General features: G+C 33.7%; 2 protein-coding genes across 2 annotated transcripts; both read right to left on the reverse strand.

The window, feature by feature from the left end:
- Positions 1-612: 612 nt before the first annotated feature.
- On the reverse strand, positions 613-12,589 carry LOC125837897 (stomatal closure-related actin-binding protein 1). The gene is made up of 13 exons (XM_049516968.1): positions 12,444-12,589; positions 11,498-11,792; positions 10,910-11,038; positions 9,465-9,557; positions 7,530-7,670; positions 6,942-7,010; positions 5,644-5,727; positions 4,506-4,683; positions 3,345-3,461; positions 3,125-3,183; positions 2,219-2,353; positions 1,789-1,938; positions 613-934 (listed from the first exon to the last, which is right to left on the reverse strand). Exons 2-13 carry the CDS (start codon positions 11,777-11,779, stop codon positions 890-892), a joined length of 1,482 nt encoding a protein of 493 aa, XP_049372925.1. The 5' UTR covers positions 11,780-11,792; positions 12,444-12,589; the 3' UTR covers positions 613-889.
- A 1,460-nt stretch (positions 12,590-14,049) lies between these two features.
- Positions 14,050-14,606, reverse strand: LOC125837904 (cytochrome c oxidase subunit 3). Its single transcript, XM_049516978.1, is given in 5 exon segments — positions 14,050-14,192; positions 14,195-14,260; positions 14,263-14,305; positions 14,308-14,480; positions 14,483-14,606. Coding segments are annotated over 5 exon segments (549 nt in total).
- Between the last annotated feature and the right edge of the window lie 1,191 nt (positions 14,607-15,797).

Raw genomic sequence — 15,797 nt, forward strand, 5'->3', positions numbered from 1 at the left:
GAAATCAAATCAAATAATTGAGCAAGAGAAAAAGAACAGCCTGAGGTCCACTGTTAGAAGTTAGTAGTATCACTAGGAAAGTTTTATGTCATTAATGTTAAATAAAGTATTGAATAACCAGACTTGAGAGTTTATGAACTTAAGAACAATAGTATATTACTAGTCCTATTCAAAGAAGCCATGTGCTATAATTCTTAGCTAAGGACGCTCCGCTTTCGACTACAGGCTATTGTGTCTTTGTTGGAGGGACCCTAGAGCTTCATGGAGGAGTAAGAAGCAAAGTGTTGTATCTCGATCAAATGCAGAATCTAAGTACAGAGCTATGTCGCTCTATAGAAACAATCAACCACGTTAGGTTGCAGAGAGATGGCTTTAATCTATAGATAGAAAGTGATGGGAAACTACCACGTTAAGTTTGTAGAGAGATAGGACTGGTTATATAGTAGGTGAAGCCGATGCAAGCTTTTTCTTTCAATAGCCAACCAAATGACTGTAGGAAGATAAAAATTAGTTTTGACCAAAGTCATTTTGGAATTTCAGCATGATTTAGTTATACAATCATTCCATCCAAACCAAAAATGGATTGTTGTTTGAAGAACATAAGCCAATAATAATCACTACAAGCCATTCAAAAATCAAATGTATGTTGAGCTCAATTACAATCACTTGACAAAACAAAGAAACAAGGAGCAAAGAATCATTACAATCAAATAGAGCTAGGGACACAAAAAAACAATGCCTTTACTATCAAGATAGAAATAAAGAGAAGACAAGAAGGCGGTGAAAAAATGCCACTCAACAATCAACCCTATTGCATATTCACTACTACAAAACACCTATAGATACATCAGAGTCAGTATAATTACAACTTTTCATTATAGTAGCTTTCTTATGATCCAGGAGCGGCTCTATCATCTGGTCCAGATAGCATAATCTGCAAATTTAAGCAACACAAGTTACACAATAGATGTACTGAAGACTGACAAACTAGGAACTACTTGTCTTACAAGTGCTACGATATGTAATGATGCTTACAATATGTAATACTCCGTCCGTCCCACATTAGATGGGCACTTTCTATTTGACACGGTGATTAAGAAATCATTAATAGATTGATCAACTTTACTATTTGGCCATTTGTTATGCCTCTTTGGAGGATTCTAGGTATCATTGATGAAATAAAACTCTTAATTAGACACAAAAATATCACAGGTAAACATTGCTATAGAGGAAAATGAAGTGGCGGATGCTCTAGCAAAATATACCACTCAAATTCAAGACCCAAAGATTTTTTTGCAAGAAGTTGATCTTCCAGAAGTGCTAAATGCCTTCTTAGGATGAATAAATTGGATTTTCCAACCTTCCGAAGAAGAGCCAAGAAGACTAATACCTGGCAATTTGATCCACCTTGAATACTTTTTTTATATGCATTAACAGTTGTATTTTAAATGCATCAATATAGTTTTGTTTTGTAAAAATCATTGGATCAGAATCTTAATAGGATAGGATCTTTCTTGTCCTAAGATGTAAAAGGAGGTTAGGCTCTGTCCCCCTCCATTTGGTTGTTAAAATTATATATAAATATATATATCAATGCCTATAAAAATAAGTCGAAAAAATATACATAAAGAGTATAGGAATAGCTAGTATTGAGAATTGTTCACATTCAAACTGGATAAAAAAAGAACAACATAATTGTTTAATGATAAGTCTAAGAAGTACTATGATATGTAATGATGCTACAATATTCATCTGCAGCCAAAAGAAAGAAAATGCCCTAACACTTACATTGCAGTCGTAGGCAAATCTTCTGGCCAGCATAATGGCTGCATTTCTTTCTCTCTCCGTTTCAAACGCCAATACAAAGGAGAGTCCAGTCTTTACTTGCCAAAATGCTGCCTGAGCTGCAGCATTCCCACCACCTCTGACGCCACATAACTGTGGTGAAAAGGCAGTGTAACAGATTAGTTGGGAAAGTGCATTGACAATTGTTCAAATTGTCGTGCATAAACCCCCTTTCCGAGTACAGACGTTTGCAAATCATAATAAGCCAAAAAGTAAATTGGTACTCCTTTGGCCTATTATTTGTGCTACAATGGGCAGTCGGTCCTATCCCTTGTGAGTTATACAACATGAAGGTATTTACTTTCTGTTATTCTATAAGCTCTCACAACACCCAAATGAAAGAAATGGCAAAGGGAGTAGGCATTATCAATACCTGCATTGAAGTAGAATAGTATTCTTTTGCTACACTGCTCTTCCCTTTACATAGTTTCATTCTCATCCTTCCAATGTGAAAGACATGGATAGTCTCTGATGTATGATCTGTTCCGTTCATCTGGACAACAACCACCTACAAACATCACCAATAAACATATACATATAAGTAAGGAGTTGGAGAAAGACAAATGCAGCTACGACATGACGTCAACAGACCAAGATGGAATCCATCTTACTCTTATTAACATATATTCTCAGGTTTATGTTCTTGTCGAAATTGGATAGTTTTGCTGAATTATGTTATCGCCTTATCCAATAATTTAATTTATTAGAGGATGGACACTTCTATTTATTTAATCATGTCTAAATACGAGTCTGATTCTTGCGTAAAAAACATGTAAATACTTGTTCATAAGCAGGCAGGGATGCAGTTGGAACATAGGACCTCTGTCTACTTTGACATCATTTTTAAATTCTTTGGAGTAATATTGAAATAGACGAAACACAAGGAGAATGAGAGAAAGAAAATGCTGGAGAACCCCTTAATAAACCCCCTTTGGAAGTCTTTATACAACCAGTGGACAACCTCATTTGAATTGTGTAACCGCCTCATCTAATATTTGATCTTGTCCAAAAAGGCAAGCTTCAGATATTAAAGATGAGACATTTCCATTTATTTAATTACATTAGCTTGTGCATAACATGATGTGACGGTGGGTTTACACAACTAAAAGGCAGAAAGATCATTTAAATTGGTGAACTGAGAGTTAGACGTGGAGACATACTTGTAAAGACAATACAGCTATATAGAACAATCAGAAGAGACTTAAAAGTAGTAAATTAATGAAAAGAGAACTTAATTGAGGAATTCCTAATAAAGGAGCAAACTTTAAATTGAACGTACATTGAATTCAATGTCATGCCTACGCACCAAAGCTTCAACATAGTTCCCTAAGCCTGCAGCTGTTAAAGGAAAACTTTGCCAGTCATTATGAAGGTATGGAAATGCAGATTTAGTTTGCAGCTAAGTCAATATCTAATCAGACCCACAGAAGTTAATGTTGGTTAATACTAAAACTAAAAAGCACATGGAAAGCACTACATTTCAAGGAATCAAAACAAACCCGGATCAATAGGACCAGCAGTCGTCACTGATGTTGTCTGGCCTCCATACGTGATCTCAGCTTGCAAAATTCGTCCAACATCAAATGGTTCTGGAGCATAAACAGGTTTTGTGGCTCCTGAAATAAGGATTGTTGAACACGTGCCAGAAGGGGGGGAAGTTAATACAACACATCAAATTGCAATGCAAAAGCATGTGTCACTTAAAAAATGAGGAAGATAATAGATAACCTTTATACCAGATGGAACCAAGCAAAAATATGAACGTAAAATGCTCACAAATAAAAAACTATAATAAAGGAGTAGGACGATTCAACGTGTACAGGCTGTCCAGTGTGAAGGCAAGTTGAAAAGCTTTGTATGGGGTCATTTTTACAAAATTCCCTTTACCTCAATGCATCAAATATATGTGGTAGTTCACCAAGAAGTATCTGACTTCAAAGTTCAAAATATAGTATTAAGTACATATGAGCCACTTTAAAGTATATTTAACAAGACTACAAACGAAACTTTAGTTGTAGAATTCAGAAATAAATAAATGTATAAAACAACAAGAAAATGAAACATTTCAAAAGATTAGGCGCAGGTGCATTAGGCTGCAACAGAGAAACATCGGAGAAGGGGTGAACCACCTGTTAATCCCATGGGCTCACGGGATTGAAATATCCCATCATGGGATATTAATGGTCATCTCGATCCAGATCCAAGGATTCCCAAACAAACCAAACACCCGACAAAATTTATCCCCCAAATCAAATTCACCAACCAACCCCTGAGAGGTCATTAGTTACTGAATTGAACTTATGAAACAAGACTTTTGTTTTGTAAATGGTAACCATTACTCACAAAAGAAGACATTAAGTAATACTTAGAATAAATTAGTGTCTTCTATGAAAATACTTTGATATAATTAGTTTGTCCATTTAGCAGCTTCTCCAATGTTAATAGAACCCCATCCAAAAACTATTTTACCCCAATACTCCAGCTAGATGTTTCAGTATCTTAAGTATTTTCTATCGCAAAATTTTGCAGCCAAGAAGTATAAAAACAATCTGTCAGTCACCACCAGGCACCAAGTAACTGGACCAACACAAGATGTGCTAGATAATATCAATTAAGCTGCATAACATACAATGTAATGTAAAGAACTAAAGCTCAGATACCTGAAATAGGTTCTTGCTTTCCGCCTTCACACGCTAAGCGATACCACTGAATTGTACATTCTGATAGTTCTGAAGCAGCAAGAGAACACGGCTGGATATGCAAAAATGAACCCAGGGCTTCCGTGCCATCTAATTCATATAATTGTGATACAGTTTCCTCACCCATCTTCCTTGCCAGCTGACAAACATAATGGTATATCAAAACTATTTAGTCTGAGATTACAGCTTTGCCTTAATAACATAACTTGAATTCTTACCGAAATCGTCTTAGAGAATTTTACAAGGGAGAATAAGAAAAGGAGATTCCTTTTTGAGAAAGGTCACATAATAAGAACACGAGACTTGAGTAACATTGTTTTGACTTCTTTCATTGACATTATTCTCATCAATGTCTTTGACTTCCAGTGTTTCTTAAAGTCATTCTCATTTTCAGTCAAAACCATATGCATTTGATTCCCAAGATTACACAGCTTAATATCTTTAAGCATGTGTTACTGGATAAGTCTATTACTTAATTTTACACCATAAACGACAAATTAGATAGTCAAAAGAATATATCAATGAAAAATATATAAAACAAAGAGCAGAGACATATAACACCTTTTGGAAGCTGCAGCACCAAAATCAAGCAAAAAACAATGTGAAAAGGCAACAGCCTCCAAAAAGAAACATGACAATATTCACTTCCAAAAGAATCCAAGATACTATTCAAAGACTAAACATGATGATAATTCCCCAATATTTTGTTCTATTGTCCTGCCTCCAGATGCATGTCATCACTTCACGCCAATTTAATGGCTATCTGACTGCATATTATTGCTTGTTTATACTCAAATAGGAACTATCTGAGTCCAAACACTTGTAGGAAAAAAATCTTCATTTAAAGCATGTTTCTCTTCATGACATGGCAGTTGTCTTGGTTACATATATATATTCAAAAGATACAATTGTCAAGCTGCTGAAAAGCTGGGACGAATGTGGAACTGAGGATAGTTTCTAGAACCAACAATTTTTTTATCATTTTCTGTAATAAACACAAGTGCCACCAACGAAATCCGGTATTCACCGTCCTCAAAAGTATCACCAGATAGCATTAACAGATACATGCATATACTTTTGAACTAGGTATTGCAGATACCTCTTTCTGAAGCTGTATTGAATACTTGCACTTCTCTGCTAGCTGCACTCGCAATGCTTGAAGCTCATGCTCCATGTCCATGACCTGTCAGCGGGATTCATGTATTAGTTATGTCGAAAGTCGAGAATTTATTAAGTTACACATCAGAATGTTCTAGATCATACTACATATTTAGGTTAATCATATGGGATATTCTTTCCATTATGTATTAGTTAAGTCGAAAATCAAATGTATTTTGTTACATGTTATATTATTCTAAATCATACTACATGTTTAGGTTAATCGTATCGTCTATTCTTTCCAACACTCTCATTATTATGAATCTTGTTATTTTGGTAATTTTCCTTAGTTAATAACTGTCCTTATTCACATAGTTAAAACTTACCTTATCTTAGTACACTAAACTCATATACACAGGAGCTTCTTGAATATTGTCCACAATAAAACCTCATTTATGTTTTTGTCAATCAGAGAAACTACTAACTCGCACCTAAGCACTCTAAAGAAGTTTCCAGTTCAAAATTTCCAAAAGCATACAACTTAGATGAGTCTTTTGTGATTTAGCTTCCTCTGGTACTGGCAAACTTGGTTTGTATCCCTAACAATTTCTGGAAGTAACATACTTGATCTTCAATTCTCCCGATGTAGTTGTTTTAGTAAATTATTAGCAAAATCATCTCAATTCATTAAAATGTGATGGTAATCCTGAATTTTAACTTTTTCTTGAATAAATGAAATAGAAAGAATTGAAAGATGGTAAGGAGAGGTGTTAGCTGGCTGGACAAGAAAGGAGAAAGTGTGGCTGGTGGGAAGTGTGACCAGCTGTGGTTTCTTCATTCAAGTAAATAGTTCATGTGTTCTCAAATAAATAAAAAGTTTCATCTTGAAAGTAGCATCATTTGGAAGTCTTCTTTATTATCTTTGGCTGGTTTCTTTTGAATTTGGATAACATAAAGACTAAGCTTCAGATTGTAGAGGCTAAAATATGAATGTTGTGACATCATGGGGACCAAAAGCACAAAAAATTCTATATAAAGTTATGATTAAGGTTTTTGCCCATTTGTTTACTAAAACTTTATTACTTGATTTTAAGAAGTTGTATTAAGGATCCGTAAAAGGTTGCTTCCCAAGGCTAAGAATTCCTGTTTACAAATATACACATGTCCAACAACACATGTAGCATAAGCAGATATATGACCAAGATTAAATAATTAACCAAATAGAGAAAATAAAGAAACATTGACGAAATCTTAAACAGAATTAATGCAACATCACAGTAGAAAGAGTCATGCAGATACCTTACTAGGCTGATGTAGCATTTTGATTCGCCTTGCCTCGTGAACTTCCTTCATCAATTCGTCCATGTCCTAAAATCCAGCAAAATATATTAGGTTAGCATGATAAAGATACAATGTTGTGGGCTCAAAACAAACTGTTTATAATAAAGATTTAAATAAACCAAAATAAATGTGGAATAGAACAGTGTACAGATAATAAGTCACAGTTTTAGTATAATAAAGTTTTGCATACAACCAAAGTTGTCATTTCCACGCCAACAAACTTAATACAGTGAGAGCGAGCAGCTGGCAAAAGAGAGAACATCCAAAAATGAAAAAACAGTATGTCGTATGATACCAGTTTCCACTAATAGTGCATATAAGCTTGAAGAACCAAAAGGTTTACAAGAACAAAGCATGACATAAATATGTACTAAGGGAGAACAACACTGCACAAAAGATCAAGGGTCTTCAGAACAAGTCAATATTAAGAGAAAAGTTACTCAAGACAGAGAACCAAAAACATCAATTTGCAGAATATGAAAAGAAAAAGAGTAATAATTCCACCATTATTAAACCCAAATTGGACAATCAGAATGCTAGAAAAACCTGCTTTCCTGAGGCCCCGGACATTTGCTCATACTCCTGAAGAGCCTCTTCCACTCTCTGGACAGCTGCTCTTGCATTCTCAATCTCAGCCCTTGCATAAGCTCTTTCTTCCTCAACAAGTTTCTTAGCATCTTCAGAAGCCTGTGATCAAATTGCGTCTATGATCAGAATCAAAGTGAGAGTAACAATGAAAAATAGTAAAATGAACACTGAAAAGAGAGAAATTTGGGATGTATCAGCACAGTATTGAGATGAAGGTCTACTTGACTGATTGATCAGATAGACAAAGAGAAAGTGGTAAGACTCCGGACCTACACATTGAAGTTGTGGATAACTCAAGAAATTAAACTACAACTTGAACTGATCCCATAGTTTTATTTTCAGCCTCAACATACTCTATGGCCATTTGGTTGGTTTTGAATGTCACAAGAATAGCAGTTGCCTGTACAAGAGAGATATCTCGCACTTATGATTCAAATTGATCAAGTAATAACTAAACAGTAAACATAATAACTGTGTAGATTATCTGATAAGGAACATAATTGGAAAACCATAGGTCTAAAAGGGCGTGTTAAAAACAGTTATTCAAGCCAATCAAATGGCTATAATTATTGACTTATCGTAAAATAAATATTCCAACACACAGTCAACTTACAAATTTATGTACCAAATATGTAAAATGCACATTGCTTTGTCCTTAAATCTCAAAATAGAGAAGTTACACAATTTAAATCATATAAGATTTAACCGCATATATTGTTATTTTTGACATAAATAACTTGTTAAATTGTGTGAACCGTCTCATCTAAAAACTTAACCAGTTAGAAGTTAAGACACTTTTATTTATCTGTATTATATTTGCACCTCATCATATACAGGCCTTTTCTTTAACTTGGGTCAATTTCACTGAAATATTTATTGACGATGGCAGCAAGGATTGAATTCAAGACCTCTGATACCATGTTAAATAATGTAAACCGCTTCACTAAAAGGTTAAGTTGTTATAATTTTTATTTAATTTGTTTTTATAACAAACTTATCAATGTGATTACAACAATAGACCATCAATTGGAGCAATTACTTAACAAGCTCACTTATCAGAGAAATTTACTAAAAGAAGCTCAGGGGAGTTTCAATTAATAGTTCAAATTCAAACTTAGTAATCTAACCAGGACAACTCATAAGGATAAAAACAGTCTCTAGTTATTCCTAGAAATTGCTTCTAGATTAGCACCCTAGGTATGACCTAATGGTCAATGAAGTGGGTGCAAACTTTGGTGACTAGTGTCACGGACTTAGACTTCAACTAAACACTCTGTGCAGCACTCGACAACTTAAGAAAGGCACAAGAGTTTGTAAGGAGGCTTTTGTATTGCTTGAAGATTGCTTGCTTTTGCTAGGTTTACAAATGAATGTCCATCTATTTATACTACACACCTAGGGGCTAAAGTGCAAATAAAAATTGCTACACAAGTCCCTGCATATTTACAAATAGGCCCCTCTTCTAGAAGTCTCTACAAGTCTAGAGATGTCTAAGGCATTCCAAGAATTCTTCTCGAGTATTCTTGAGTCTTCTCCAAACCTCTCCAAGACTCTAGATTAGCCACTTATGCTTTAATTTTATGCCCAAGTGGTATGACAAAGTACCGAGACATGACACTAGGGTTCAAATTCCAGTAGAGACAAAAAAGACTCAAGAAATCTTTTTAAATAAGACACTAAAGAAATTCTGTATGAGCATAGCTTCAAGAAGCTCCTCTAACGGAAGAAAGCACTACTTTTCTTATTGATTATGCCATTTACCAGAAAAATTTCTGCACCAACAAACAAAATAAGCATCCTACAATCAAGAAAGTACATCAACTCGGTAAAGTTCTATTCAGAGTTTGTAATAGAATGAACACAAGACCACTTCTAAGACATACTATGTTTTACCTGCTTCAGAAACGTTGCAAGCTTTTTCACTTCAGTCTTTTCCTGAATCAGTTCTCCTTCCCTTTGATTTAATTGTACTGCTAAAGCTTCAACCTGTAAAAGATTCAACATAACAACAATTTACTGATAAGATGGAGGGAAATATGACATTTTCAACAGCAACTACTGCCATAAACAAGGATATTCTTCACACAAATTTTATTTTAAGAGAGATGCATGCAGCATAGGAAGATGCATCTGAAGTGATGGACTAATTTTTATCAGAGTTCTCTTAACATTGAGCCCAACCCTGAAAAGAAACAAACTGTTAAGTATGACACAGAAAATTCCCGATAGTTCTATAAGCACTTATTAAAGGGTCTTGAGATTATCTGAACTAGTTAACAACTTCAGCTTTCCTCATGTTTCTATTAACTGCATCATACAATTTCAGATTCCATTATAGTGCATGAAGCCTCTAAAAGATCTTCTCCAATGACTAATCACTCTGATTTGCAAAGTAAAAGATTATGCATCAGTTTTTTAGTTGGACCAATAATTTAGTGGGAATATCCTGTACATGAAAATTTAAGGTCATATCCCAAGTACAACAGCCAAGAAGTGCACACTCTTGGTCCAAGCAAGCTCGTATTCGTTGTAAACAAAGCTCTTAGCTCACATGTATTTCTCTTTCCTTCTCCAGCCAAATCTAGAGTCCAGAGTAATACAAGTCCATGCAAAACCAAGGATAGCAGCCTAGTCAGTAGATTGAAGACATCGAAGTTCACATTCTAGACACTGATCATTGGCGTTGGATGTATCAGTAAGTTATTTTGGGTCAAATCTTCTGTGTTTTTCCCATTTCATTCCAGTATAAAGATTAACGAGCTTCTTCAATAATACCAATTCCTGAAAAGCCTAGGAATACTCTTTGTCTTCCTCTAGTCTGGTGGACCCACTCTCTTATTAGGCTTCTCAGTCAAATATGCAAATTGGTTGGATTCCAAGAACATATCAGCACGAACAATTTAATCACAAAATCACATATAACAATATAAGTAATCATGCAGACAATTTGATATTTCAGTTCAAAACCAGAAAGTCAGCAGAAAACTGACGATGCTGGGGTCAAAATATGGAAGTATGGTACAAACTGTCTCTGGTGTCATAAATAGTAATGGCAGTCTTCATTTGCACATATACTTTATTTGGTACACAATATTATTTCTGCTAATTCTAAATATCACGGGCTATATCAGCAGCGACGTGCAAAGCATTTATAAGTAGCATATTCTTTTACCCAATGTTACAGGAAGTAAGCACAGCAAGTTTGCTGCATGCATAACATTAGAAAGTAGGTTTTCAGATTCTTTCCTTGCATGAATATTCATCTTGCAATAACAATATCACTCAAAAAGGGAATACTGAACAAGAAAAAGAAAGCTTGTAAATGACATAAAACTAACCATAGCAATAGCTTCCTCCACGTCATCCTTGTTTTTCCCGGCCACACGTCCTCTCAATGCTTCAAGAGCATCTCTGAGCTTCTTTAACAGCACATGCTTCTCCAGTGAAGCTGCATCTTTCATTTTTGCCTGGAGCCCACATATAAGATATTTTTATCACTATAGAGCCTTTACTGTTGTTCAATAAAATCATCCTCTTCGCCTTGAAAGAATGGTGTCTTGCATGGAGTAAATGATGTAACACTTTAAAGGTAGAGGCTATGTATCAAAAATTCAAAATTCACTTCTTTAATACAAACTCAACATTACAAGCCGGGAGTTGGCCAAAAAAGGAAAGATACTCCATGTTCCTTTTCTTTTTTTAAATAAATGGGGGGTAGGGGGAGGGGGAGGGGATTACAAGGTGGGGGATTGGTAGCCAACCAACTAAATTACTAAGATTTCCCCTATTCCATGTTCCTGACTTATCCCTTCATTGATTTTAGATTATCACAGGGGTAATTGGCTGATAAGGCAACTTCTGTGTTAGGACAATGGAACTAGCCATTCAAGAGTAGTGGAAATACCAAAGCATAATTAAGGTGTTACCTCATCAGACAACTTGGCAGCAGCAGCCAGACCCTTTTCAAATTTACTGGCTAGATCGCGAACAGACAGCCTTTTTTGCTGCTCTAGTAAGTGTGCAGTTTCTCTAGCAACCACCTCTTTCATTGTAAGTGCCTTAGAATCCTGCTTGACCTCCATAATCTGATTGTTAGGTCCAATTTTGTAATTTGGAAAGCGACTAGATGGGAAGATCACATCTGCTGATACAGGAGGAACAGCATCCCTTTGCATTGTATCTCCAAAATCAAGGGTTACCCTTGTCATAACTCCAAATTATCTACATCAAAAGTCCCTAATCAATTAACCATAATCTTCCAAAAACAGTCACATATGGTCTATCTACCTTAAAACTCACACAACACAAAAAGAGAAAAAAATCTGCACCGTCAACCATAACTCTTTCACCTAAAGATCATAGATGTCTCTATCCACCAAACAGAAAATTTACCTACATTGCCATATAAATCCAAATTTAAAGAGTAAAAATACTTTTTCACCTAAAGATCATGGAGGTCTCTATCCACCAAACAGAAAAGTAACCTACATTACCAAATTAATCCAAATTTAAAGAGTAAAAATCAAAACTTTATACCTAAAACTAGAAACTAACAGCCTAAAGATATCAACTTTAGAGCAATCCATGGCTAAAACAACAAAATCCATGAAAATTATTGACCAGAAGATCAAAACCCTTCAAAAGCTCATACCCAAGTCAACTAATTAACATAGGATACCAAGAATATCAAGAAAAATTGTTCCATATAGCTAGAGAAATGTTGCAAATTCCAAGAATGGAAAGTTCTTAACAGAATCAAGAAGTTAATACGCTAAACTCAACAAAAAGAGAGAAACAAAACCACAAATATAAAAAAGTACAGTAACAACATACAACACACAAAAAAAAAATAGAAAGATTGTAGACACTCACATATCATACAAAGAAAAATGAGTTAAACAGAAGTTTTGGGTCCTCTAAAAAAGTTGGAAAAAATGGATTCTTGAATTGGTTGTGTAGCAAGAAGAGGCAAGTCTTGTTTTTGATGATGTTTTCCAGACAGAAAATGTGAAGAGAGAGAGAGAAAGTTAAAGAGTTTATATTTGGAAAATATAGAAAGGAGTAGAGAGAGAGGAAGATGGTCTTTGAATGCTTTTTAAAAAGTTGAAGAGAAAAAAAAAAGGCCCCCCCACCTTGTACCAAATGGGGGTGGGGTTTGGCATGTAGGGCTCTGTTTCCTAGGCATATATACATGTAAGTATTGTTTACATGTATTTGTTTGGTAGCTGCTAACTCCCAAAGGATACTTAACTTGTAGTAGTAATTATTTATTTATTTATTTTGTTTCTCACCCGATGTTCGGTATTTATATTGGAGTTCGACTTAATTTAGATTCACATCGAAAAGTTTCACATTAGGGATAATATGCTCCCTAACAAAGGAGACTCGAACATGAGACCTCTTGATTAAGGATGAAAGAGTATTTACCGTAGTAGTAATTATTTTTTTTAAAATAAGTAATATTTTTACTTTTTTTTTGTTTGTTTTCTAGAGAGTGAATATAAGGATTTTTAATCTAAAAGGAGTAATAGGAATATCTAGTGATTTAGGTATGAAATTGATATTGCCCCTATTCCAATTTATTTGGTATTTCTTTTCAAAATGAATCACATCTTTGTTATTATTGAAATGAATTTAAATTTTTTTTTTATGAAATGATTTATAATTATCTAAATTTTTAAGATTTGTTTTTAGATCATTAAGTTAAAAAGTTTTTCTTTTTAAAATGAATTGTGTCAAGTTAAATAATGTCACGTGAATTGAGACAGAAAGAGTATTAATTTAAGAATTTTTAATAGTCTTTCGTTAGCTTATTTGGTTTTTTAGAAGTGAAGTAATTTATCTTTCTTTCTTTTTTAGGAAATTTTCTTCTTTTTTTTCAGGAAGAAAATTATCATTGAAAAGTCTCTTTTATGTGTTCTAATATTTTTAAATGGAAAATTAGGAACTTATAGTAAATGAAATTAGTAAAGTAAGATATCGAAATTCTTGCTTTCGTTTTGTCTTTACTCTTCCTTTCATCCTCTTATTGCATGTCCCACTCAACTCTGATACACAGAAAAAAAAATTGTTTGAAATTTAATGGATAAGAATAAACTCGAAGATGTATCAGTAACTTTACTTTTGCTATATAAATTCAGTTTCATAATGTTATTATCGTAAACTAGAAGATGTATCAGTAACTTTACTTTTGCTATATAAATTCAGTTTCATAATGTTATTATCATACTCTATTTACTGAATCGGATTTAGCTATAATATAAGCTTCTATTTTTATGATCTTAATCTAATTATATTAGACAAACGACTTTTTTAATAAAGAGAAATTGGAGAAAATGTTGATTTTTGAAACATCAAACCTCTGTTAGTGTCCTCTGAAAAGACAATACCTATAAGCATACGCAAATCAATTGCTAATAAAAAGTAGAACCTTAAATACTATTAGAAATAGTGAAAAATGCTCAAGGATATTTTATCCTTAAAAGCCTGTGAATATTAAAGTTAGTAAAATAATAGCTATTAAAGTGTAAATTGTTGGTTTTTCCTTCCCTGTGCATATAAGATGATGATCTCAAGTTACAACAACTTCATATGAAAGGAGAATAATAATATTAAGAAAGATAGTTTCCAAGGATAGAAAACTGCAATTCCTTTTAGGGACCAAATAGCTCTGATCTTTGTTGTAGGTCTAAATAAGAATGAGAATCCCCTCCCCCCCCCCCCCCCCAAAAAAAAAAGAAGCAAAAAAGAACATTACTTTTGATACGATAAACAAAATTGAACTATATCAAGGTCCAAATTGTATGACTTTGATATGATATTCTTTAAATGTGGATTCATGTAGAACATCAGGTCACCATATGAACATGGTATATAGGAGAAATGTGAGGCCTAACCTAAGAAGTGTTGCCCCCCTTGAAATGAGTGTATAAACATCACATCTCCTACAGTTGTTACCAAAGCTCATAGTGAATCTGAAATACGTCATGTAGTTGTATCTACCAAATAATGAGAATATATTTGAGATTCAATCATAAATCACTTTGTCGTTCTATGTAACCCTCCCTCCTTCCCTTCTTCCTCTTCATCTTCACCCTCTAACATAGTAAAATAAAGAAGGACTCTTTAAGATTTAATTTTTCTTCTAGCTGACAGAAAAAATTAAAAAAAATAAGATGGTACTTTCATTTTATTGGTGAAAATCTAACTAGAAAGTACTTTCTCTGATACTTTTGAGAAAAGTGCCGTATTTGTTTTGTTTTTGAAAAAAAAATGTTGATCATGAATTAGTTAATTTGTGTCACCAGCAGCCTCAACTCAAAGGCGTAGGTTGATCTCTCTAGTTAAGGTTGCATTTGTTTATTCATATTCAACTTAACATGTGGAAAAGACTTGCTCTACTAGTGACTAAGCTTGATCTTCCTCCATTCTCGCATTATTTCTATACACTAAAAAAATGAAATTGAGAATCTCGAGACCCTTTATGAGTGTATGTCTTGATAGAGTGATTAAAAGAAAACATGTGTTTGATTCTTTATTGCATTCAGTTTTACTATTTTGATCGAATAAATTGTTTTGTCAAATGACCAAATCATAGTGAATGTACATATTGATGTTTCCTTGATCATTTGGATATGAATTAACATTATGTCATTTCTACCAGTGATGATCCTCTCATGATATTATATACGGACTTAGAGATCAAATATAATATATTTCTTTTCATTTTCTGTGAGCCACTTATTTCTGAAACAAGAAAATAAAGTCATATTCCTCTTTTTATCAAAAAGTCGATGATGTTACACTATTAGAATATTTCAAATAAACTTGGGTGCATATAAGATATAATTATGCTAAAATCTTTTCTCAAGATATCTTTCAAATTATTGCGGTCTTTGTTATGAATCTTGTTCTCGATATGAAATCAATTGGTTTTGTAGTTTTCGAATTCTACTGATCCCAAGTAGTTCATCGCCATCATTGCATAGGAATATAGGAAGTAATTTGAGGTCATTTGGTCATTTCGAATTTAAATTATTATTTTTTAATTAAAAATGATTTTGATCAAGTTTTGTATGGACATGAATTTCAAAAAATTGTAATAAATCTATGTCCGAAATTTTTTCCCAAATAATATTTTGAAAAAAGTAAAAAATATTTTGAGCTAATAGAAAAGAAAGAGGAAAGTGTTTATCCTAAATATTATTTTGCATGTACCTTTATATT

This window comes from Solanum verrucosum, unplaced genomic scaffold (assembly GCF_900185275.1).
Source record: "Solanum verrucosum unplaced genomic scaffold, falcon-dt-bn FXZP01000262.1, whole genome shotgun sequence".
In the NCBI taxonomy this organism is placed as follows: Eukaryota; Viridiplantae; Streptophyta; class Magnoliopsida; order Solanales; family Solanaceae; genus Solanum; species Solanum verrucosum.